The 22,526-nt window shown below is 49.7% G+C and overlaps 1 protein-coding gene across 3 annotated transcripts in view; it reads left to right on the top strand.

The window, feature by feature from the left end:
- Positions 1-22,526, top strand: part of CTIF (cap binding complex dependent translation initiation factor) — a gene marked incomplete at its 3' end in the record, with an annotated part of 149,081 nt that overhangs the window by 111,368 nt on the left and 15,187 nt on the right. For 2 of the 3 annotated variants that reach the window (XM_080637729.1, XM_080637731.1), the window contains exons 9-10: positions 554-883; positions 20,697-20,852. In XM_080637729.1, the coding sequence (XP_080493855.1) occupies positions 554-883; positions 20,697-20,852 (486 nt within the window). The remainder of the gene's footprint in view (positions 1-553; positions 884-20,696; positions 20,853-22,526) is intronic. The other variant, XM_080637730.1, reaches the window with a different exon arrangement.

The raw sequence follows: 22,526 nt of genomic DNA, 5'->3' as shown, positions 1-22,526 counted from the left end.
AAATGTTGAAAAGAAGCAATGAATTCTCTGGTAATTATGTGAAGTCAAAAGTGTAGCAGCCAAGAGATGGAGAAGTTTTTCTAATGCTGGGATCATGTGTCATTTGATCTCAATTTAGATTATTAAATATATATTAAAAAGACATTTTTGTAGGGTTGTTATCTGAGCATATTGCAAACATCAGTGTGCTTTCGAAATAGAGACAAAAAAAAGTCCATTATCGTCATGTTGCAGACACCCCCAGAAACTGGTCCAGGACGCCAGAGGCAATCCGGGGTGGTCAGACCTCAATATCCCAGCTCAGGACCCTTGAGCACATATTCTACCTGAGCCTAGGGGGAGGACTCTGGGATTGAGTGCTTTGGGAAATGGAGAAATAGAATATTTCTGGGGCCAGACTCATTCATTTGTGTCTTTCAATGCTGAGATGAGACCACTCTAAAAGATGCTTTGCTTTTTCTATGTCTGTTTTTATGTCTTCCCAATCCCCTTTCCCCTTTGCAGTTTGTGGAAGGACATGGGCTGATATGTCTGTTTTTTCCTTGTGTAACAGACGCCTTGTCTTTCCCTTTTCACGGACCAGGACGAAGTCACGGTGGAAACCACCGACCCTGAAAAGAACAAAATGGACAAATTAATTGAAATCCTCAACAGCATGAGGAACAACAGCAGCGACGTTGACTCCAAGCTCACCACCTTCATGGAGGAGGCTCAGAACTCCACCAACTCTGAGGAAATGCTGGGGGAGATAGTCAAGACCATCTATCAGAAAGCGGTGACGGACCGCAGCTTTGCTTCCACAGCAGCCAAGCTGTGTGACAAAATGGCCCTTTTCATGGTGGAGGGAACCAAATTCCGGAGTCTGCTCCTCAACATGTTGCAGGTAAAGAGATAAAATTAATTGGTTATATGCCTCCAGCTTCACCCTGCCTGGTCTTACCACGTATTTGGGCAGGAGCTGAGCCATTACCGAATTCCTTTTGAAGCCAGTTGATGAGAACAGAAGGGTACCTGCAATTTTGTCTATGCACACATTTAGTGGTTACCATAGATAACGTGGCACTGTCAAGTTGCTCTTCATTCCCATTTCATGAGCTTACACAGAATTGTGGTATCTCACACCAGGGCCCATCTGTGAAATGAGTGAGTTGCTTGTGGCAGCATCCCCATGGCATGAAGAGAAGTGAACTTGCAGGGTCTTACAGGGGAGGGTCTTTGCTGCTCTTTTCAGCCAAAGTCTGGAGATACCAAGTCACGGTGTTGTAGATGAGCTCTTAGGCAGAAGCTCTTCCCTGTGAGGGTGCTGAGGCGCTGGCACAGGGTGCCCAGAGAAGCTGTGGCTGCCCCATCCCTGGCAGTGTTCAAGGCCAGGTTGGACACAGGGGCTTGGAGCAAGCTGCTCCAGTGGAAGGTGTCCCTGCCCGTGGCAGGGGTCGGAGCTGGATGAGCTTTAAGGTCCCTTCTAACGCAAACCAGGCTGTGGTGCTATGATTCCGTGGTCCCTCAGTAGGTTGTTGACTGCATCACATGGATGAAGAGCTCACTGCTGGTTTCTGATTGCAACCCAGACTATAATAATTTGGGTATTTGCTGATTATTGGGTGACTTGGTTTATGCAGTGCTGGTTGATTGTTCTGCTCCAAAACTGTGAATGACAGCAATGTTTGAACTGGGGGGCAGGGGGAGGAAAAGCAGTGGCTCTGATAACTGGTCCATGATAGTGGTGGATAATGGGGAAACATAACTGTCCTCAACTGCCCATGGTCTGCTGAGGGAGCAGTGCCACCATCACGGGGGGTTTGCTTTCTGGGGAGTGTTTCATATGGACCTTTCAGTGTCTCTGGAAACAGGACTTTTGGAGCTGAAACCATTAATTTCCGTCTTTAATTTAATATGCATTTCCATTTAGCCATTCCCTCACACACGCATGTCATCTGTGGCATGTACAAAGCTCTTGTTCCATTTCTCTGCTCTGCTGCACACGTTCAGTGCCCAGCACTGCTTCAGTTATTGGCACATCATCTTATCCTGCCTTGCCCTTGTTGGACATCATTCTTTGGATGCTGTGCCTGGCTGCCTCTGTCTTGTGCAGGCTGAGTTGCCTTTTGGGCAACACAGCAAGCAGGGAAATAAGGAGTAAAATAAAACTATAAAAATCAATATTTAGCATAACCTAGGATCATTCTGCAAAGTCAGTGATCCTGATTTGCTTCGCTCATTGCTCTGGTTACATATCAAACCCAGCATCTTTCCCTGTGCCCACCCCTTCTCTACTTTTCCCTTGGGATGCACACAGATCTGCCCATTGCATGTACCAGGTAATGATTTTTTTCCATTCAGTTTATTTCCAAGGTGATTATAAAGCAGGAGGAGACAAACTGCTGTCAGCATCAGTCCCAGATTTAGAAGCAAGGGGCTGGAGGGGGCTCTAAACCCTTCATGCATCCTGCTTTTCCCATGCCAGCTCATTCTTGTGTCTGTCCCCATTTGTTTGAGCAATGCTAATAAATCCAAAATAGAATCCAGGAGCAGTGGCCAGGAAGGAGCAGGGTGTCATCCGAAAACTGAGGATGGTGGCAGCTCTCTTCCATCATCTCTTCTAACTTCTTTTCTTGCCCCAGCATTTCCACCCCTACCAACAGACCCAGTGGACTGACTTATCCGCAGTGTCATGTTCAATAATAACTCGCTTCATATTCAGCTTTTCATAGCATGAGCGTAGGATAAATAATATATCTCATCTCTCCAGAGAATCCCAAAGTGCTTCCCAGAAACATGTAGACAGTCTCAGTGTGATGGGAGAATGACACCCATTGTGGAAAGGTGGGAAGAAGTGAAATGCAAAGAGCAATCAGGGAGTGCTGGTGACCAAGTTCATGTGCTGGAGCATAGAAAAATGCACAAAAGGGAATTGCTGAGCCCCAAACTGCACATCTTTTAGAAAACGTCTTGATGGGGCAAAAGGTGACAGATCACTACAGGTCGAAAGCACAGTGCCATGTGAGATTAAATAATTTAACATTTCCTTTCTCATAGTAAAGGATTTGACTTTCTCCAAGCACAGTTTCTTTTTCCAACCAAAATAATCGGATGTATTCACACAGATTCATTAAATACTCTGGTCAAGCCCTAAACTGGGAATTTTTGTGATGTATTCAGTCTTGATAGCCCTGGCTGGAAACAGACCCAGATATGAAGCACAAGTGATTCATCGAGCTCCCTTGATCAGAGAGTTGATGGTACTGATATGTGATTCATTATCCATATGGTATACTGGGTAATGTATGGATATTGTGGAGCAATGTGGATACCATATTAATATATCAATATGAATACTGAGATGTGTTTGATGATATGATGTTGACAGTTCAATATCAATATGATATATTGATATATATTTATATCAATATGACATGTTGATACAGGGTTGATAATATAACATTACCCAGCTCCAGTCCCGGCCTCTCTACCATCAAATGTTTTCCATCAGCCATTTCTGGATAATTTACCATTAATAAATGAAAACAAACAGAACAAAACAAAAAGCCTTTAATAAAACGCTTGCTCCAGAGCAGGATTTATGTCTCTCTAGCACCTTTCAGACTAATCTGATCCCCGGACGTAAGGAGCTCGGCTCGCCGGGCACCGGCGAGCTGGGGAATTACTCTGCCGGGGTGTGATAAATCGGGATCAACGTGATCCTGCCCTGTGCTGCTGGCGCCTGGGGCTGGATCGCTCGCCCCCCCCACATCTGCTCCTGGCAGATGCTCCTGTTTTGTAGGGGCTTGTTTGTCCCTTTCTCTTGGGACTGCGATGGCAACAGCACCAGAGAATCTCATAAACCAGTGCATTAACCCATCGAGCCTCCCTGCTAGAATGCCGGTACCTATAGACAGCATCCCTATAACCCCACCTGCCCTTAAAGCAAGCAGCAAGGGGTTTTCCAGTGGAACAGGCAATAAACTGTCTTTTTAACCTGGCCCCTCCTGTGTTTTCAGCTATTGACAAGGTGCTCGTGCTCAGGAGCTGCACATGGTTGCAGCTTATCTCAGGGGGCTTGTTTTGATCCCAAAACAGATGCCAGCGCCGCAGGATGGGAATGGTATCATGTCATCCCCCTCCCGGCCAGCAGCTCCTCTAAGGAGCATCTCCCTGGCCAGGGCTGCACCATTTCAGGCTCTAAGGGGGTCTATCAGGAAAACGCTGATCTGAATTTGTCCCTCACGCTGTGTTTTGGTCCCAAATCATGGGCTGAGCTTGAATTTGGGTGCTGAGAACCTTCTGGGATGCTGCAGGGAGACATGGAAAGGGGAATCATGGGTTGAGCTTGGGGAGATGCTGCCATGCAGGAGCTTGGCACTGAGGGATGCTCATTTACTTGTGTTTGATCAGCTGCTCGTTGGGGTTGGTGTTTGGTACAAAGAGCAACATTGAGCTGTGCTAGCCCTTGGGATAGACCTGGCCAAATTGGGCCTGGCAAGCTTGGGCAGATGGGCCATGGGAGAACATCTTAGTGGACACATAGAAATACCTACTTAGTTAATAAATTGAAAGTGAGTCTCTGCGAGAGGTTTTTGCTTGTCATAGTTTCACTCACTGGCATGCCCAAGCTGTGGTGCTTGTATTTTTTCTTTCGGTTAAGCAACGTGCCACAAACCCTTCACATGTAACATAAGTTGGAGTATTCCTCTGTTGAAATGGCCGTGCTCTTTATAGCAGAGCTGTGTCTGCATCTGAGCTATGCAGAGCCAAGTGTATTATTAGAGTGGACATCACTGGGGCTGTAATTGTACACTGCTCCCCTTAGCAACCGCGGCCAACAGCACATCAAACAGAAGGCTGATACCTTCTTTTAATAAAAAAAAAAAGCCAACACCACCACGAAATGAACATCTCGACACAGCAGAGCCTGCTGCAGAGCACAGGCTGGCCTGCAGCCAGAGCCAGTGCTTGGTACATCCCTGCGCTTGGAAATGCCTTGGTGCCAGCGGAGGAAGGCTATTTCTGTTGCATACCCTGCTGCATATCCTGTTGGATACCCTGCGGCGTACCCTAATGCATACTGAATACTCTGTGGCATACCCTAATGCACACCCTAATGCATACATGACCCAGCAGCATGCTCTTACAGCCCAGAACCCCCCCATGTGCTGGGCTGCACCCCCAGAGCGTGAGCAGCAGCTCAGGGAGGGGATCCTGCCCCTCTGCTGTGCTCTGGGGAGGCCCCCCCTGCAGCCCTGATCCAGCTCTGGGGCAGCAGCACAAGAGGGACGTGGAGCTGTTGGAGCGAGGCCAGAGGAGGCCATGGAGATGCTGCGAGGGCTGGAGCAGCTCTGCTCTGGAGCCAGGCTGAGAGAGCTGGGCTGGGGCAGCCTGGAGAAGAGAAGGCTCCTGAAGGGGAGACCTGAGAGCAGCTCCAGTGCCTAAAGGGGCTGCAGGAAACCTGGAGAGGGGCTTGGGACAAGGGCCTGTAGGGACAGGCCAAGGGGAATGGCTTTAACCTGCCAGAGGGGAGACTGAGATGAGCTCTTAGGCAGAAGCTCTTCCCTGTGAGGGTGCTGAGGCGCTGGCACAGGGTGCCCAGAGAAGCTGTGGCTGCCCCATCCCTGGCAGTGTTCAAGGCCAGGTTGGACACAGGGGCTTGGAGCCAGCTGCTCCAGTGGAAGGTGTCCCTGCCCATGGCAGGGGTTGGAACTGGATGAGCTTTAAGGTCCCTTCCCCCTTTCTTCATTGTCTTAGTTTAATCTCTTGGTGCCCCAGAAACAGCTTTTCCTTGGTTCAGTGCTGGGCTTTGCTCTGGTTGTAGAAACCTGAGTTGAATCCTGTGGGTTTTGGTAGAGGTTGTGCTTGGGTTTCAGTGGAGTCCTCTGGGTGTAGTAGGGTCTCTGTAACCACTTCTGGAGGGGGTCAACCAGGAAGGTGGCCAAAAATATGTTACTGTAGCCCAGGTGGAGAAAACTTCAGGTTGAATTCCTTCTGGGATTTAGATACTGTGCCGTAAGGTACTAGAGGATTGGTGGATTCCCTTCAGTAAATCAGGGTGCAAATCAAGTGTTTACCATGCTGAGCATGAAGCTTTAGGGGGAAACAGCTGAAATCCTTCCTTTCCCATAGGCTTGCTCTTTATCTGAGCAAACAACCTCCCAATGATAGCAGCCCTTTCTGCATCGTAGGAGTTGTGAGGATAAAGACACCAAGGGGCTGCTGCAGGAATTGGGATGTGGAGGTAATACACATGGTTAATGCTAAAGGACAGACGTTTTCCCCCTTAACATGATGAAGGTCTTGGTCTTCAGTGTGGAACAGTTTGTGGTTTGACAGAGGTGGAGGCAGGAGAATCTGAGTGAGGCTGGAGAGCATCTGACCTGTACACTGTGTCCAGCATTGGCTGCAACACATCAGCCCTCATTCCGTGGCTGATTTTAATGAATTTAACTACAAATGGTCCAGGTTGTGTACACACGAGACAGGGGATACCCTTTGCCTAGGAAAAAACATTGCCAGGAGACATCAGAAAGGTTGTTTCACTGAAAGACAGACGAAAAAAGGTCCCAAGGTCCCTGGTCAAACCCTAAGGCTGTAAAGGTGTGCGTCGCTAATGCCACAGCAGTGAGGGTTTGCACTTTCAGCTCCACATCTGTCTCTTCAATCTGTGTGCACAAGCCCAACTTCGTTGCCTTTGGTTTCTCTTCCAGGAGGGTTTGATGAGCTCTTACCAAGATGAGGTGGTGATTCTCTGGGGAAAGTTTCCTCAGCTTGAGCTGCTCCCCACATCTCTTCCGGAGGGGTGAGGGACATCTTGGTACTGAACCTCAGAGCTGATGTGTGCATGGACCACATCTGCCAGCCCCACAGGAGCCCATCACAGGCAGAGAAATAGCAAATGATGCTGCCCACGTTGAAACACCTTCATCTGGGGTTTGCAGGAACCTGTAGAGCTTGGAAACCCTTTGTCCTTAGATTTCTGCACTGATGCTGACAGCACTGTCCTGGTTTTGTAAACCACTGAGGGACTCACTGTGAAAGGGGGGGGGATTTATTTTCTATGCACCCAGGGAATTCACTGGCAATTCTAAACCCGTGCACACACCTATATACATAGTGTGTGTATGGGGAGGAGGATGGGGAGCCCAGGCATGTCTCTGAGGAGCATCACCAGCTGCCTGTTCTCAAGCACAAGAGAAAAGGAGGAGCGGGAAGGACACACATTCCCTCTTGTTTGCCCTGGTTGTGTCTCTGAAGATGCTCTAATTCTGTAACAGTAGTTATTATTTTATTATTATGATTATATTTTGATAGTTTTATCTATATTTTATTGTTCTATATTTTTATGGGTTATTATGGTTTTTATTATAATTTTGCAGAGCCATCAGAGCCAGTTGTAACCCATGCAAGTGTTGACATTGGGCAGGAGAGGGAGCCAGGGGCATGTGCCAGCAGGTAAAGAGCAGAGCCAGGCATCAATTGGAGCCGGACCCGTGTTACCTATGGGTCTGGGCAAGCCATTGCTGTATGCCCGCAGTGACAGCGCTTGGCTTTGCTGGTTGAGGTTACGGGAGCTGCTGGCAGACAAGGTCCCATGCGGGTCTGTGAGCTATCGGAGAGCCCCGGATTAAATATCGTGCTGCGTGCTTTAAACTTGCCGCTTTTCCCAAGCGGAGCCGTCTGGCTCCTTCAGAGCCTTTTCCATGACGTGGGAATGTGGCGGCAACGAGGGAGCGCCGGGTATCACCTCCATGGAGGGTGACGGTGAGGTGAGGGGGGGGGTTAGTGGAGTGCAAAAGGGGGTTTAACCCAAGATCTGGAGTTCTAATGGAGCACAAACAGGGGTTTAACCCAAGATCTGGAGTTCTAATGGAGCACAAACAGGGGTTTAACCAAAGATCTGGAGTTCTAATGGAGCACAAACAGGGGTTTAACCCAAGATCTGGGCTTTTAATGGAGTACAAAGAGAAGGCAACAATTCCCACTGATAGGAAGGAGGGCATGGGGACAGGAGCTGTGCCCCACAAGCAGCAGGAGCCAGATACCAAATTAAATCGGCTGTGGGGCTGCATTGCACATCAGTCCTCAGCCCAATCCTGCTGCGGGTGGGTTTTGGGGCTTGCAGCCCCTCAAGCATTTGAGTTGCATCTGGAGGTGGCCATAGGGCCAGTGCCTTGCAGGTAGCAGAGGTCTGGAGTCCATCCAATGCAGCTATGCTCATGGATCTGCATAGAGAAGGTGTTTAGTGTTGAGCAGCCGGGCATTGTGCAGTTGAGAGATTGATGGGAAGCAGGAGTAAGTTGCAAGAAGAGAAAAGCCTTAAAGTTTAAAGAATGACGTATTTTACTTGAATTCAATGTGCTGGTAAGATTTTATATTGCAAGGCTCAGGTGTGTTGTGGAAAAACAGCCATCACCTTTTGCTCTGTGAGTGTGTGTGTTATCTTCATCGCTCCTTTCCCCCTGGAGAGACCGGGGCTGCAAAGCCATGGTGGGGATCAGCCACTGCTCCAGTGTGTGGTGTCCTCAGGGATGGTACTTGCCGTCCCACCATCTCCACTGGCCCCTGGATGCCTTCTCTGGGCATCTCCCCATGGTTGGTGGGACTTAGCGGAGGCTCCTCGTGGTCCTGCAGGCGGGCGCTGAGCACTATCAGGAGCATCCCTGACTGCCTGCTGCAAGCACTGTCACGCTCAGACTAGGGGCTGTGGGACCTGTTCACACCTTGTGCATGGGCTGCAGCGTGCTGGCAACACGGAGCAGCAGCTCTGCCGGGCTCTAGGTGGAGACTGCAGACTGTGCAGCCTGCCTGCAGCCTGCTGCAGCTCTGGGACGGATCCAGGCACCGAGCTACCGGTGTGGTGGGCTCCTACCTGCTCCCCGCCGTTGCTTGGTGAGGGGAGGATGCTCAGGTCCCCCTGAGGCTGTGGTAGGAAAGGCAGCAAAACAAACAGCCTCAAAGTCCGTTTATCCCTTGACTGAGAGGTGAGGAAATGCCTGAGGACCAACCCCCAACTCTGCCTGCTGTGCTGGAGGCAGGGCAGGCACTGTAAATGTTGAGATCCCCTCAGACCAGGCTGGACCGGCATCAGCTCCAGCTCTCTGTTTTCTCCTGGAAGGCTCAAATCCAGCCCCAGGATGCAGGAGCATGTTCCTGCCAGCCCAGGGACTCAGCCGGCCTAAGGCACCCTCCTGACAGACCATCTGCTCCTGCCTGCTCCAGCATAAATCCGGCTCAGGATAGGGATTTCGGGATGCTGTGGGGTTGGGAGCTCCCTGCTGCCCGTACCCACAGTCACCCTGCTGTCCCCAGCCCTTCTCTCAGCTGGTTCCCTTCACCTCACCTGGGGACAGGATTTAATGAGGCTCATTGACACTCTGCAATGCATCACCCTGCCTGGGACCCATCTGCAAACCCCTACACCCCCCAGTCACTCTGCTATGGAATGAAGCATCCTTCTGGAAGGGGGAGTATGCTGGATAAACAGGACATCACCTCCTGAGCCAAGGCAGAGCAGATGCAGACACTAGGGTCAGCACAGAGCTAGGATTTGGGTAGAAGAGAGGGCAGCATCTCTTGTTCTTTGCTGGGAAGGGGGAATGATGGGGTAGCTTGTGCTTTGCCCACGCCTGGCATCACTTGTCCATGAGCACACAAGATACAGAGGATGTTCTTGTACCGACCCACAGGAAACCTCTTTTTTTGAAGGGCTTCTATCGGAGCCACAAGAATTTGTACCAAATTCAATTTCCATCTGAGTGGGCTGATTGATACTCTCAAGCACAAGCTGCCCTTAGCAGATAATTGGCTGTTTTTTATAGCTGGACTGCTGCAGTGGCCCCCGGAGAGACATGTAAGACCTGCAGCCTTGGTGTCACAGCACGGTCACCCACAGGCAGGATTAGGCTCAGGGTTTTTTCCACTGCTGGACGTTTCAGTATGTACCTACCTGTCAAAACCTGGATTTGGAGAAACAGTGCTGCCATGGACCTTTACCCGCCCATGGGTATTGTATTGCACAACCTCATCTTTTTAATGCCTTTGACATTTAAACAAGCAAATGCAGAACAATGGTGGCTTTAGTGGGACAAGTCCTTGGAGCGGAGGAGCCAGAGGATACGTGGCAGGTGAGGAAGGGGACACATGAGAATTGCTTCAGATCCCTGTTCCATGCTTGGCCAGGGCTGATACCAGTGTGAAACACAGCATCTAGGTCTTGAGCAAACGATGTGTGTCTGGATGGTGCCACCCCATCAGTGGTCCTGCCACCCGTGGAGCCCCTCCATACTCTCCCCCCTTGATGAGCATCCAAAGCCAGTTCTTCCTTTTCCCTCCCCAGGGATAAACTCCACTTTGTTTTTTGTTGTTTTGGTTTGGTTTTTTTAAATTACTATTGCTCTACATACTGCTTTTTTTAATGAAGAAGGGATAGAAGGAGCATCTCTGACAGCTCAGGGAACCCAAATCCAGTGACATCACTTCTGGTACAGGAGCAGCAGGAATTGAAAGCAGTGACAGTGAGAGCAAAAAGTGCACCAGCTAAGGAAATAATGTGAGGCTGGAAAAGCAAAACCTTTTGATTTCTGCTTCATTAATAACAGTAAGTGTGTTACCTTGCATCTCTTTTAATATTCTAGCCATGATATCTGGTGGTGGTACATTGTGATGCTCACCATCAGCTCCTTTGCCAGTACAGAATCATAGAATCACACAGTGGTTTGGGTTGGAAGGAAGCTTAAAGCTCACCCACTAGATCAAATTGCTCCAAGCTCAGTCCAGCCTGGCCTTGCTAGTGATGGGGCATATGCTTCAAAATATGCCATGGTAGTCATGAGCATCCGTTTAGACATAGAAGGTTTGGAGGGATCAAGGGGGTTTGCAGGTTAATGTTGTTTTCTGCAGTTCTTTTCTGTCATCTCAGCTTTTCCAGCATGGATGGCCAGCTTTAGAGGCGTTGTAAGGTGCTCAGTGCCTGCGTGCTTCAGGGGATGAGCAGGAAAGATCAATGCATCTTTTACATTATTTAAAAACAAACAGCCAAGTACAAGGTTTGCTATAGCAGGAGCTGTCTGGCTTCATAGGGTTGGTAAATATTAGCCCCCGAGGAAGATTTTCAGAGCTCTTTTGTGTAAATAACGTCTTTTAGCAGACTGGTACTTCCAGTCCTATCTTTCAGTGGTCACTTATCTCCCATCCAAGGGACCACAGAGCTGCGTTTCCAGCAAGGAGCTTCAGTACCCGATGCCCATCAGATAGTTGGCCACGGCAGCGGGAGAGACAGGGTGAAAAGCAGACGGAGGAGATAAGAGGGTTGTCAGCCCCTTTGCTTTCCGGCATGTTTGCTCAGCGATGTCGAGTGCTGGGCCAGAGCCACCACCTCCCTGCAGACTAAACAGTTGCAATGTTTTCTCCCATGACCGAAAGAATTTAGAAAAGGGTCCCGGTATGAAACTTTGCATGAACTCTGGGTGCCACAAATATCTCTGGCTGGGAGTCTGTTAACTCCTCTGGCTCCCTCCTCACCCGTGCAGTTCAGTCTCTGGGCAGATGGAGGACAATCTCATCCCATGATGAATCTGGCCGACTGCCTGCACGACCCCCGTGCTCTGCCACCCGAAACGTTTCCATACATCCATCTTTCTGGGTTTCTTGCTTCCTTTTAAAGGAGAAAGACAAGATCTCTGGCCATAAAAGAGCTCCGGGGCCCCCAGTGTAAGAAGGATGTGGACCTTTTGGAGCAGGTTCAGAGGGGGTCACGGATATGCTGCGAGGGCTGGAGCAGCTCTGCTCTGGAGCCAGGCTGAGAGAGCTGGGCTGGGGCAGCCTGGAGAAGAGAAGGCTCCTGAAGGGGAGACCTGAGAGCAGCTCCAGTGCCTAAAGGGGCTGCAGGAAACCTGGAGAGGGGCTTGGGACAACGGCCTGTAGGGCCAGGCCAAGGGGAATGGCTTTAACCTGCCAGAGGGGAGACTGAGATGAGCTCTTAGGCAGAAGCTCTTCCCTGTGAGGGTGCTGAGGCGCTGGCACAGGGTGCCCAGAGAAGCTGTGGCTGCCCCATCCCTGGCAGTGTTCAAGGCCAGGTTGGACACAGGGGCTTGGAGCAAGCTGCTCCAGTGGAAGGTGTCCCTGCCCGTGGCAGGGGTTGGAACTGGGTGAGCTTTAAGGTCCCTTCAGCCAAACCACACCATGATTCTATAATGCCGATTCTCTTAGATCTGTTTGTAGCCATGTTTACACTGAGGTCCATCCACTTCCCAGTGCCACCCAGCTCAGCAGCTTCCAATTCAGGGGCAGGTTTTGGGGTAGCCATTGGGGCTTCATTCATCCATCATTCCTGGCTTGCGGAGAAGCAGAGGTCAAGCCTTGGTGTCCTGCACTCTGCAGCCAGATTGATGGTCCCACCCCATGGTGAAACACCACCAGGTATGTACTCTAGAAAGATCTTTGCATCCCACAGGGAAAGCATCCAGGTACCCAGGAAAATCCTTCCTTGGACTGAGCCGTCCAGCCCCAATCCTAACCCTAAACCAGGAGCACCCTTGCAAAACTCCCGATGGCAAACAGGATTAGCTGCCTGCTCTTTTTCCCTGCCTGTTTTCATTCATCCACGGGCAGGCTGGCATTTCAATGGGCACAGCTTCATTTTGAATGCAAGCAGAATCTCTACAGCCATTGAGCCCGGACGAAGCAACACCTGCTTCCACAGCCACTTTTCCTCCTCTTACGCAAGCTTGGCCCATCCTCGCTGACCCCTCTTACAAAGAGGAAGCATTGCATGGGCAGAGCTTAAAATAAGAGAGCAGCCTGCTGGCAAAATCCAGTTCCTGATGCATTCCCTCTGGGATGCAAGGCTGAGCATCTCCAGCTGAGGCATCTGCAAGCGGGATCCATCCATCAGCCTCTGTAGGAGTCCCTGTTATCATCACCCCAAGTTATCATTGGCCGTGGGATTGGCATTTTTCAGGCACAGAAGTGGCCTCTGAGCAGATACTGGGGATGGTGCTGGGGCTCAGACCTTGCCCTGAGGCAGGGAAGGGCTTGAAAGCTGCCCAAAAAGCCATCCTTAAACATATAAAACAGCTCCTATACACTTGGTTAGGGGATTTCTTCAAACCTGAATGGTTTTACACTGAGCTCATGCTTTGGGGAATGCAGCCCGTGGGCTGGGAGATTTACACTGATACGTTTTTCCATGCAGTGGGGGTGCTAGCACTGCTGCGGATGCTGGTATGAGCAGGGATCCACTGTGCTTGATCTCTCTCTTCCTACCACCTCCGTGTAACAGGCAGGGGACTGCTGGCCCAGGGACTGGATGCTCTTGGGCTCACAGAATCACTGAATGCTTTAGGTTGAAGGGACCTTAAAGCTCATCCAGTTCCAACCCCTGCCACGGGCAGGGACACCTTCCACTAGAGCAGCTTGCTCCAAGCCCCTGTGTCCAACCTGGCCTTGAACACTGCCAGGGATGGGACAGCTACGGCTATGGGGTATTTTCAGTGTGGGTCAGACAGGCGCCTCGGCTGCTCTGACAGCTACCCAGCAAGGAAATCAATCTGTATTTCTTCATGGTCCTTTGTCTCCCTGCCAGTCCCTCTGCATGGGACTGAGAGGTTGAGTTCTGGCTCTCAAAGATACCATCTCTATATCCATGTGTGCTGCTGTCCGTCTGTTTCCCTCTGCTCACTGTAGAGTCTGGCTGGGGAAGGCAGTGACGTTTTGCTGTGTGATTGTGTCTGGGTTCATGGGATAACAGGGCTTTAAAGTGGTGATAAACTGCTGTTATCCAGCTGAGCGGACGTGCTGGCACGTGTTTGGGAATCCAGAAAGGTGCTAGATAGGAAGGGCGGCAATAAAAATTAAGTAATGAGGAAGACAACTCTGTCACCTGGGTCCTGCTGGAGGAGGTGCTGGCAAACATCCTCTGGTGAAGCAACCAGAGCTCCCAGAGCATCCCACTCTCTTCTGCAGAGTATTTCTGCTCTGTGCATTGTCCCACTTGATAATCATTAGGAGAAATAGTCCTGTGATAACATGGTATAAGCCTTGGTAACTGCTCCTGGTCATCCCTGGCAGTGTTCAAGAACAGGGCTTGGAGCAACCTGCTCTAGTGGAAGGTGTTCCTGTCTGTGCCACGGGGTTGGAACTGCTTTAAAGTCCCTTCCAACACAAACCATTCTGTGATTCTATGATGTTAGAGCTTCCACTCAGTGCTCCAAGATCCTTGCAACCACTAGGTCAATAGCAACACCTTTCTGTTGGCACATCCATCACTATGTTACCACCTGGGTGCTTTAAACCTCACCTAAATCAATAATTAACTGCTTGCACCTCTGCAGCCCCCCGGGGACCTCAGAGGTGTCGCTAGCTCAAGCTATGAGATGCCCACATTGGGTGGGTAGTTGCTGATGATCCCAGATTTGGAGCCAGACGGAGAGGTCATGGTGAGGCCAGGGGGCAGGAGGTTCAAGTGACCACTCGCTGGGTCACCTCAGGGTGTTTGGGACATGGATTTGGGTAATACAGGTTACCCAAACCTGAGGAATTTCAAGTTCAGGGATGTTCCTAATGCTGGGAGTTTGCTCAGCATCTCCTTTAGAAGAACCAGCGGGTTTTGACCTTATTTCTCTTCCTACCCAAATCTTTTTTAAGAGGAATAAGCACTACTTGTGTCTGTCTGATGGCTGCGGGATCTTTGTTGAGTTGTTCTTGTGGAATCAGTCATTTAATGCAAGTTATGTGTTATCTGATGGCCGGTTCGTGGGTGGTAGGTGCCCACAGGGTGGTGGCCACTGTCTGGTAACCTGGGCCTTCACCTCACAATGCATTTTTGAAACCTCTGTGATTAGAAATGTTCTCAGAGCTGTGGCCGTCATGAAACCAGGTCCATGTTGAAGGCCACCACTAGGATTTGCAGCTCTTCCCAAAGTGGCCAGAACACTGCAAGAAGAAGCCGGTGCACGTTCCTCTGGTGCAGATCCAGAGGAAATGGAGTGATGAAAGCCTGTGGGAGTGGAATCCTTCATGGCTGGGTGAAGCTGGGACCTTTGCGAGGCTGGGCACAGGGTGTCATCTGTAATCTGAAAGTTTATCTGCTTTAAATGACAATAGCTCCTTTGTTGGAGTAATAATAATTGTCGTGATTTGCATGTCTCAGTCACACACCCCAAAGCGCTTTGCAGAGGAAGATGAGCAAATAATACCCATTTTCCAGCTGTGAAATCAGGGCACAGAGGTGATGGGAGCCCACACAGGACTGGAAATAAAACTGTCTTTTGTGCTGCTGTTTCCCAGTCGTGTGTGGAAGCTGTAGCAGGTTTTCTGTCATCCTGTTCTGCTTTGTCTTAGTGTCCCTGTGCTGGCGGTATCAAGGGCAGGGATAATGTGGTAGGACCTAGGTATGATTTAGTCCTTGTGGAGTGTCAGCATGATGCAGGCAGAGAGGCTGCTGAGAAAATCAGAGCCCATGGAAGAGCTGATGGTCCCACTTCATGTCCCACCATCTCCAGTGGGTTGTCCAGCAGAGGAGCTTGTGTAGTGGTGTCCGTGTGGGGTGAGATGTGGGAGGTAGCTCTGCTTCAGAGGCACTCACTGGGACCCTGAGCATCCATGGGTGGAGGTGTTCAATCACCCCTGGGTGCTGACAGAGCTTTCTCCAGCACCTCCTGAGCTCCTTCGGAATGCCAATGCTATAAACCACTGGTTTATACTCCAAAAACACTGGGTTATACTCCCCAGAAAGCAAAGCTGCACTCCAGAGCCTCCTCCAAGCCTGGACCTAAATACAGGTATTATTGAAATTACCAACAGGGAATAATGCATCATTGTTAAGTGTGGAAAATGTCCTTTACTGGAGCCCTTTCTAGGAGGGTTTGGAGAGGAAGCAGGTGGAGGTTGTGCTTCTGCAGGAGAGCAACAAGAGACGGATGCTGTCTCACCTTCTACCTACCAGCTCCCTCCTCCAACCTGTTTTATTTGTCTCAAATCCTTTTCCGAAGAGCCATTTAAGGCTCCAACCTTTTGGTAGAGCACATTGCCAGAAAGATCAAGTATTCAGCACAGCCTCTGTCAGCTTTTTATATAGCGCCTAGCACTGATATCTAAGCATTATACATTTCTTCTTCGCACAGTATTTCTGACTCAGTAGTTCCTGCCTCCTTGACAATGACTGAGTAAACAGCAGAACTGCCAGAGGAAGAGCCCTGTGTTTACAGAGCAACAAGCCTAAATCTGTCCTTTTTTTTTTCCATCAGAAGGTGGCGATGCTTAAATTAACCCTCATTTTTATCCCACGCTAAACTTTTGCCCTCCGAGTTGCTGCTGACGGAGTCACCCATGAGGCGGTGGGCCCAGAGTTAGGGAAGAGTTATTTGGGACTCGTCTTAAAACAGTGTGGCAAAGTCCCAAGGGATGAATTTTCGGCTGCAGCTGTCTGTGCTAGAGCAAGGGCTTAGATCTGATGGCAAAATGCTGGTTCTCATCACACTTGACTCTGCTGCCCACCTGAAGTGGATTTTCCTCCTATCCCGTGAAGTGGCAAATCCACTTGGCTCTTCTAGCTTGGTCCTGGTCTTGGAGAGGTCTTATGTCTGGCCCGAGAAAGGATGGTATTGCATGAGCTGCATCTACAAGGCCCATCTACGAGTGGGTTTTCACTTGGGTGCAAGAGTGGAGAGCCCCAAGATAAAGGCATTTTCTATTTCCCTTGCTGGCAGGAGCTTCAGCCAAGCTTAGGAAGAGTCCAACAAGGGATATCGAATGGTGGGCTAAGCCCTGACCTACCTATCACACACATGGTGAGGCCCAGCATGATGGACATGCTTAGCTTTCAGGTTTATGCCCCAAACTTGTCCTGTATGAGACCTCTTCAGAGGTCCCCTTGGCATCCTTCCACTTGCCACATGGTTTCCCAATGAACTCTTCTCCCAAACCAGGCAGAGAAGGGAAGTCAACCCTGCTACCTGGTATAAATACATTTTATTTTAAGCAATAGGCACTGAAGGAAGGTCATCCAGTAAACGCACCCAGATTATCTACGGGCCAGGGCACCCCCAAATTAGTAATACAATTCATGTTTAAAAATACAGCCAAACTGATGAAAGATAATTTGCTTACTGCGCTGACATCACCACCTAAGCATGGGGCAAGCCAATCCACTGGTTATTTTTATATAGCTCTGTGAGGCATTTCCAGAGCAAATGAAGGTCACTGGGCAGGGCAGTGACCCGGCCATGTGGTTTCAGCACCCTTCAGCCTCCTCAAGGCTTCCCATTGCTGGTATGGAGGTGTGTGGGTCAGGGCACGGCTCCATCGGATGTGCCCCGGGCACACGGGACATGGGTTTGTTCTGTGCTGAGCCGCTTTTCGCTGCTGGCCAGCTCTTCACCTCTTCCATGCTGTTGGTCTGGCTCATCTGTTCACCCTTTGGAGAAGACATTGAGGTGGTCTCCACATTCTCCATGCCCAGCGTGATGGGTTGTGAGTCCTTCTGGAAGCACAGCCAATGTGCAACCAGGTCAATCAGACATACAAGTTCATTGACCGGATTACCTAGATGAGAGCAGTGATCTTTTTGTACGTAGACTTCCCCTGGGAAGCTGGACACTTCTGCACAGCGTTCTGGTTGGTTTGCTCGTTTGTGTGTGCCATGGTAGTGGTCAAACCTGCTGTCTGAAGGCCAAATTTAAGGACAAATGCACCCCAGATCATCTTTGTCATGTGCGCCGTAACACTGGTGTAGCACCACCATGTGAGGCTGAAGGGGATGGGTATCTCAGGATGCTTCAGGAGAGCCCTGGCACTACAAGTCCAGCTACTATGGAGGTTCACTCCTGGCAAGCACAACTTCTGTCTGTAGGCAGTCATCATCCCAAAAAAGTGCAATTCCTTTTCCTACTTGGTCAAAGGAATCAATATCACGCTCATTTGCAGAGTGCATGCAAATGATTTCCTTTTGCAGGATTTGGGCCAATTCTGAGGCTGCAAATGGAGCAAAATTATTCCCATCACAGTATCACATTCTGGGTGAAAATGTTCAGTGACCTCTGCGTCCATCCCACGTTCCACCCCCCTCTTCCCTCGTTCATGGGCTCCATCAAAGCCTGCACAAGGTTTTTAGTGGACTTGGGTGGGTCCAAGAGGACCCCAGTCCCTTTTTATTTTGCAAGGGTCTTCTTCAGGTTGGGCAGAGTGTCCATTGATGTTCCTTCTGGGTGGCGTCACCCACTGGGTGCCATAGGATGAAGAAAAGGTGGCTGAGTGATGTCATCCCTTCCTGCCCAGTCACTATGATGAGTTTGGCCTGGTTTGGTGGTTGTTTTATGGACTTTTTGTGTTTGGTTGGTTGTTTTTGTGGGGGTTTTTTACCAAAAAAAAAGTGTTTTTAAAGATAAAACGCTGAAGAGTTGGGTTTTCTCCCTTGCAAAGCAGCGGAGCGGGGCAATGTGTTTGAAGCAGGAACAGGAAGGAGGAGAGCTTCCTGCAGTGGTTTTTATCTTTCCCAGTAATCTGGGACCACAGAGCTTGTGCGGTTATCCCGACCTGCAAGGAATTTCCCAGCATTCCCCAGGGATCCCAAAATACGCCTGGCTCCCCGGACACATCAGTGTTGGACTATCCCAGGCAGGACATGGGGGCTACTGGAGGGCATCCAGGCTTGGGGGAGCAGGATGGCTATGGGGCTGGAGCCAGGTGGGATGCGGTGTGAGATGCAGGACACAGCTTAGAGGTCTCAGGGCATCACGAAAGAGCTCCAGGGTTCAAAGGGTGCTTTTTGTCTCAGGGTTGAAGTGGCCAGTGGGTTACGTTATGGGTGGGCAAGGCTGGAGGTCCTTGTCAGTGCATACAAGGGGCATGGGATGCTCTCATTTGCGCCCTATTTCTCAATAGGTAGGAGTTCGTCTATCTTTGCTTTTTTAATTATTTAATACTATTTATCTAATAATATTTAAATTTATTTTAATAATTTATTATTAATAAAAATAATAATTTATTTAAGTGAAAACTCCAGAACAAGTAATTTGGTAACCTCGGGGTGATAACCTGAGCTGGCAAATAGCCATTCTCCTCCTCCATCACCACCCTGGGGATGGCTGGATAATGAAAGGATGAACTCTGCAGACTCGTCCAGAGAGTCCACAAAGACCCAACAAGATTTGGCTGCAGGTTGACTTCAGAGTCGCAGACATGGTTGGGCAATTGCCTTATAGAAATGGGTGTAGAGAGGAATTAGTCATCACTGCTTGGTTAATGAGTGCCTCGGTTATTTTACAAGTCTTTTTCCTGCATATGCAAATGTATTTTTTTCCCCCTTTTGTAATGAAACATATAAATAGCTCTTGTCTTGGATCTTCTATGCATACGGTTGTGTCATGAAAGCAATCATCATGCCTTTGCCTGGCTTGTTTTAGCAGCTGCTTTACTTACCTTTGTTTCAAAAGAAATATCTCCCGTGTGTTGTCCGGGGCATGAGAGACAACTTTGGTGTGGTGGCTTTTATATCTCCCTGCCTCTGCAGATTGCAGCTGCAGGTTGGAGCATTCGCAGCAGCAAACCCTTTTGTCTCAGGCAGTAGGAATAAACGGAGATGAAAAAGAAGTAAGATGATTTATTTAGTCGCTGGATTTCAAACATTGTGCAACCCGCCCTGGGAACACATGGCGTTGAGAACAAACTTGTCCTGTTTCTTTAATTTCCCTGTACTCAATGTCTACTAATTTTTAATGCCGAGGACAGGTCACTCGACAGAGAGAGGTCACAGTGACACAGAAGTCGCTACAAAGGCGGACAAGCAAAGTCATGTGGGTCATCTTGCAGGAAGCTCTGCAGCATTGCTGAGAGCCCAGGGAAGCCCTCTTGGCTCTGAGTGCGATGCACACTCTTGTGTCCCCTAGACGGGTTCTTACTTGCTTCTCTGTGTTCCTCCTTTAAAAACACAGCCTCTTTGCCACACAATCCCAACACATACGTACCCCTTTTCATATCCTTGCCTTCAGGCAAAGCCCTTGTTTTTCTGCCCAGCTGGAGGACTGATGGGGAGGCAGCTACCTCCCTGCATGCTTCCTCCTGATGTTGTTCCATAAATCACGTCATTCGGATAATCCTTGGCCATGGCAACCGTCAGCTCCGGATGAAGGGTGACCTTTTAATGCCAAGCCCAGGATGCCCTGATGTTCTTCTGTTCAGGCAGGGAGCCAGTCTCTACCTTAATTTCATGAGACCCCAGGGAACAGCCAGTCCATTAGGATGCCCCTGGCCAGACACCAGGTCTGTGGAAGTTACTGGAATCAACAGGGTGGGCAGGTCCACCTTGACCACCCTGCCGTGGCCACCAGCATCCATTGTGTATCATTCAACCTCTTTGTTGCTGCTTTCATTCAATATTGGTTGTGCAGATGGAAGAAAGCCCTTATGTCCGTCTGAGGGGAAAAGCAGGGCACAGGGGACACTGTCCCTAGTGCAAGCCATGACAGTTATTGCAGGGGTTGGTGACATTTCTACAGTACCTGCTTTCTGGTGACTTTGCTTGTGTTGAAATTGCAGCCACTCCGCATGCATTGAGTAATCTCCCCACTGTTACTAAAGAGTCAGTCTGTCTGTCTTCCTCCCCACCACCCTGAGTTTCAGTTTCCTCCTAATTCTCTCTCTCGACAGCCGTTGCCTCTCCCGGGGTGATGCGGTTTTGCTGATGCAGCCTGTTGTCTCTGTCCCTCCTGCAGAAGGATTTCACCATGCGGGAGGAGTTGCAGCAGCGGGACGTGGAGCGCTGGCTGGGGTTCATCACCTTCCTCTGCGAGGTCTTCGGCACCATGAGGAGCAGCACCGGAGAGCCCTTCCGAGTCCTTGTCTGCCCCATTTATACCTGCCTCAGGGAGGTAAATGCCTTCACAGTTTGTCTTTCTCCACCTGCGGGCTACGCTGTTGTGTTGCAGCAGTGAGGAGCCCATGATTCATAGATGTTTGCTTTATGATTCCTAGAGGTTTGCTTTGCCAGCATCAACACTTCTCACCCCAAAAGTACCTACATCCGCAGGGATGTGTGGCTTTTCCTGCATATTGTATTTTTTGCTTGTTAAAAGCATGTCCTCCAAGCAAGACCCCTTTGTCCAAGGGTTTGCAAAGCCCAACAGTTGGGATTTGCAAACTCGACGCTGGAGTTTGCAAATCCCAACATTGTGAAAATCCCCAATAAGAGGCTTAAAAGGCTTAAAAAGCTTCTTAAAAGCAGGTGAAGCCACCTGAACAGATGAGACAGACCCGAGGGGAGGATAGAGGGGGAGGTGAGGTCCCATGTGTCCTTACTCCCCATGTAGAGCAGCAGAAACCCAGCCCTGCCACCAGGGTGGCAGAACCTGAGCTCCTGATGAGGTCATTTCAGACCCTGAGCTCCCCATGATTTGGGGTGGTAGCAGAAAACCTCCGTGAGGGCAAACAGAAAAGGCAACTCAAGTGTTAATGTTCAGCAGAGCAGGAGAGGGCTTTCCTCCATCCTGTTCTAAAGATGGTTTTGTCTCCTGCTGCTGTCTGTAGAAGGCTTTCTCAGAAAAATCTGCCTGGTTGCCCAGGGTTGGAGCTGTGAATCTCAAATTGTCAGCAGTGCTTCTGTTGGGCCATAAATAACTTGCTGTAAAATAAGTTCTCCGCTAGACCTTGGGCAAGGGAAGGATAAAGAAACTGCCAGCGATGACTTTTTTACATGCATGGGAAGTTTCCTCCGAATGCAAACACATCATAAACATTTTGTCTTCACAGTAATATTGTGGGTAGGGTTCACAGACGGTGACTGTAGCAGTGAGAAAGAGTCCGGGCATCATGATGAGGCACACATATCCACAGGAGGAGGTGGGAAACGGATGCTAAGAATAGCTTAACTTCCCCAAAATCTCTGCCCACAGGGATATGTGTCACCTTATGGGGAAGATCTTGGCGTCTAGCAAAGCCCCTATTCCCATTCGCTTCCCATCACAGCCATGACACAGATTCTGCCAGGATTTTTCCTGTCTGCCCTCACCATGCCACCACAGCCTCTCTTGTCACCTTGCTGGTATGTGGGGGCATGGTGGTGGCCTAAAAGTGTGCAGAAGGACATAAACTTCATGTATAAGGGATATCTTTTGCTACAGGACAGCTCCATAAAAAGCTTTTACTAATTATATCAAGGTGTCATGCATAAATTTTGCTTCTTTAAGGTATAACTCTGTTCCTTAGCAGGACAGCTCTGTCCCTGTGGTGTCATTTGTCAGAGAAGACTCTTCCCTTACCTGACATGGGTGAGCCTGAGCCTTTGATCAGCCATCACAGCGGTTAATCTGTGATTGCTCACTCCACGGAGTTGTGACCTTGACTCTTGCTGTTCCTTTTCCGTGGCTCTGGGATAGGGATTTTGCCACTGTCAGCTAACCCTGACACACGGGGCCAACCCAGGAGAACAGGACCACCTATTTATCAGCAGTGATAGGTGCCAGGCTCTGAGATGGTTGCCAGAGCCAAGCTGTAGGTGCAGCCGAAGTGGTGTTGGTGAGCTCTTCCAGCTGCACCCAGGAGAGGAC

The sequence above is a fragment of the Psittacula echo genome, assembly GCF_963264785.1.
Source record: "Psittacula echo genome assembly, chromosome: Z".
Classification (NCBI taxonomy): Eukaryota; Metazoa; Chordata; class Aves; order Psittaciformes; family Psittacidae; genus Psittacula; species Psittacula echo.
The sequence above is the reverse complement of the archived record's forward strand: the minus strand, read 5'-3'. Positions and strand labels throughout refer to the sequence as shown.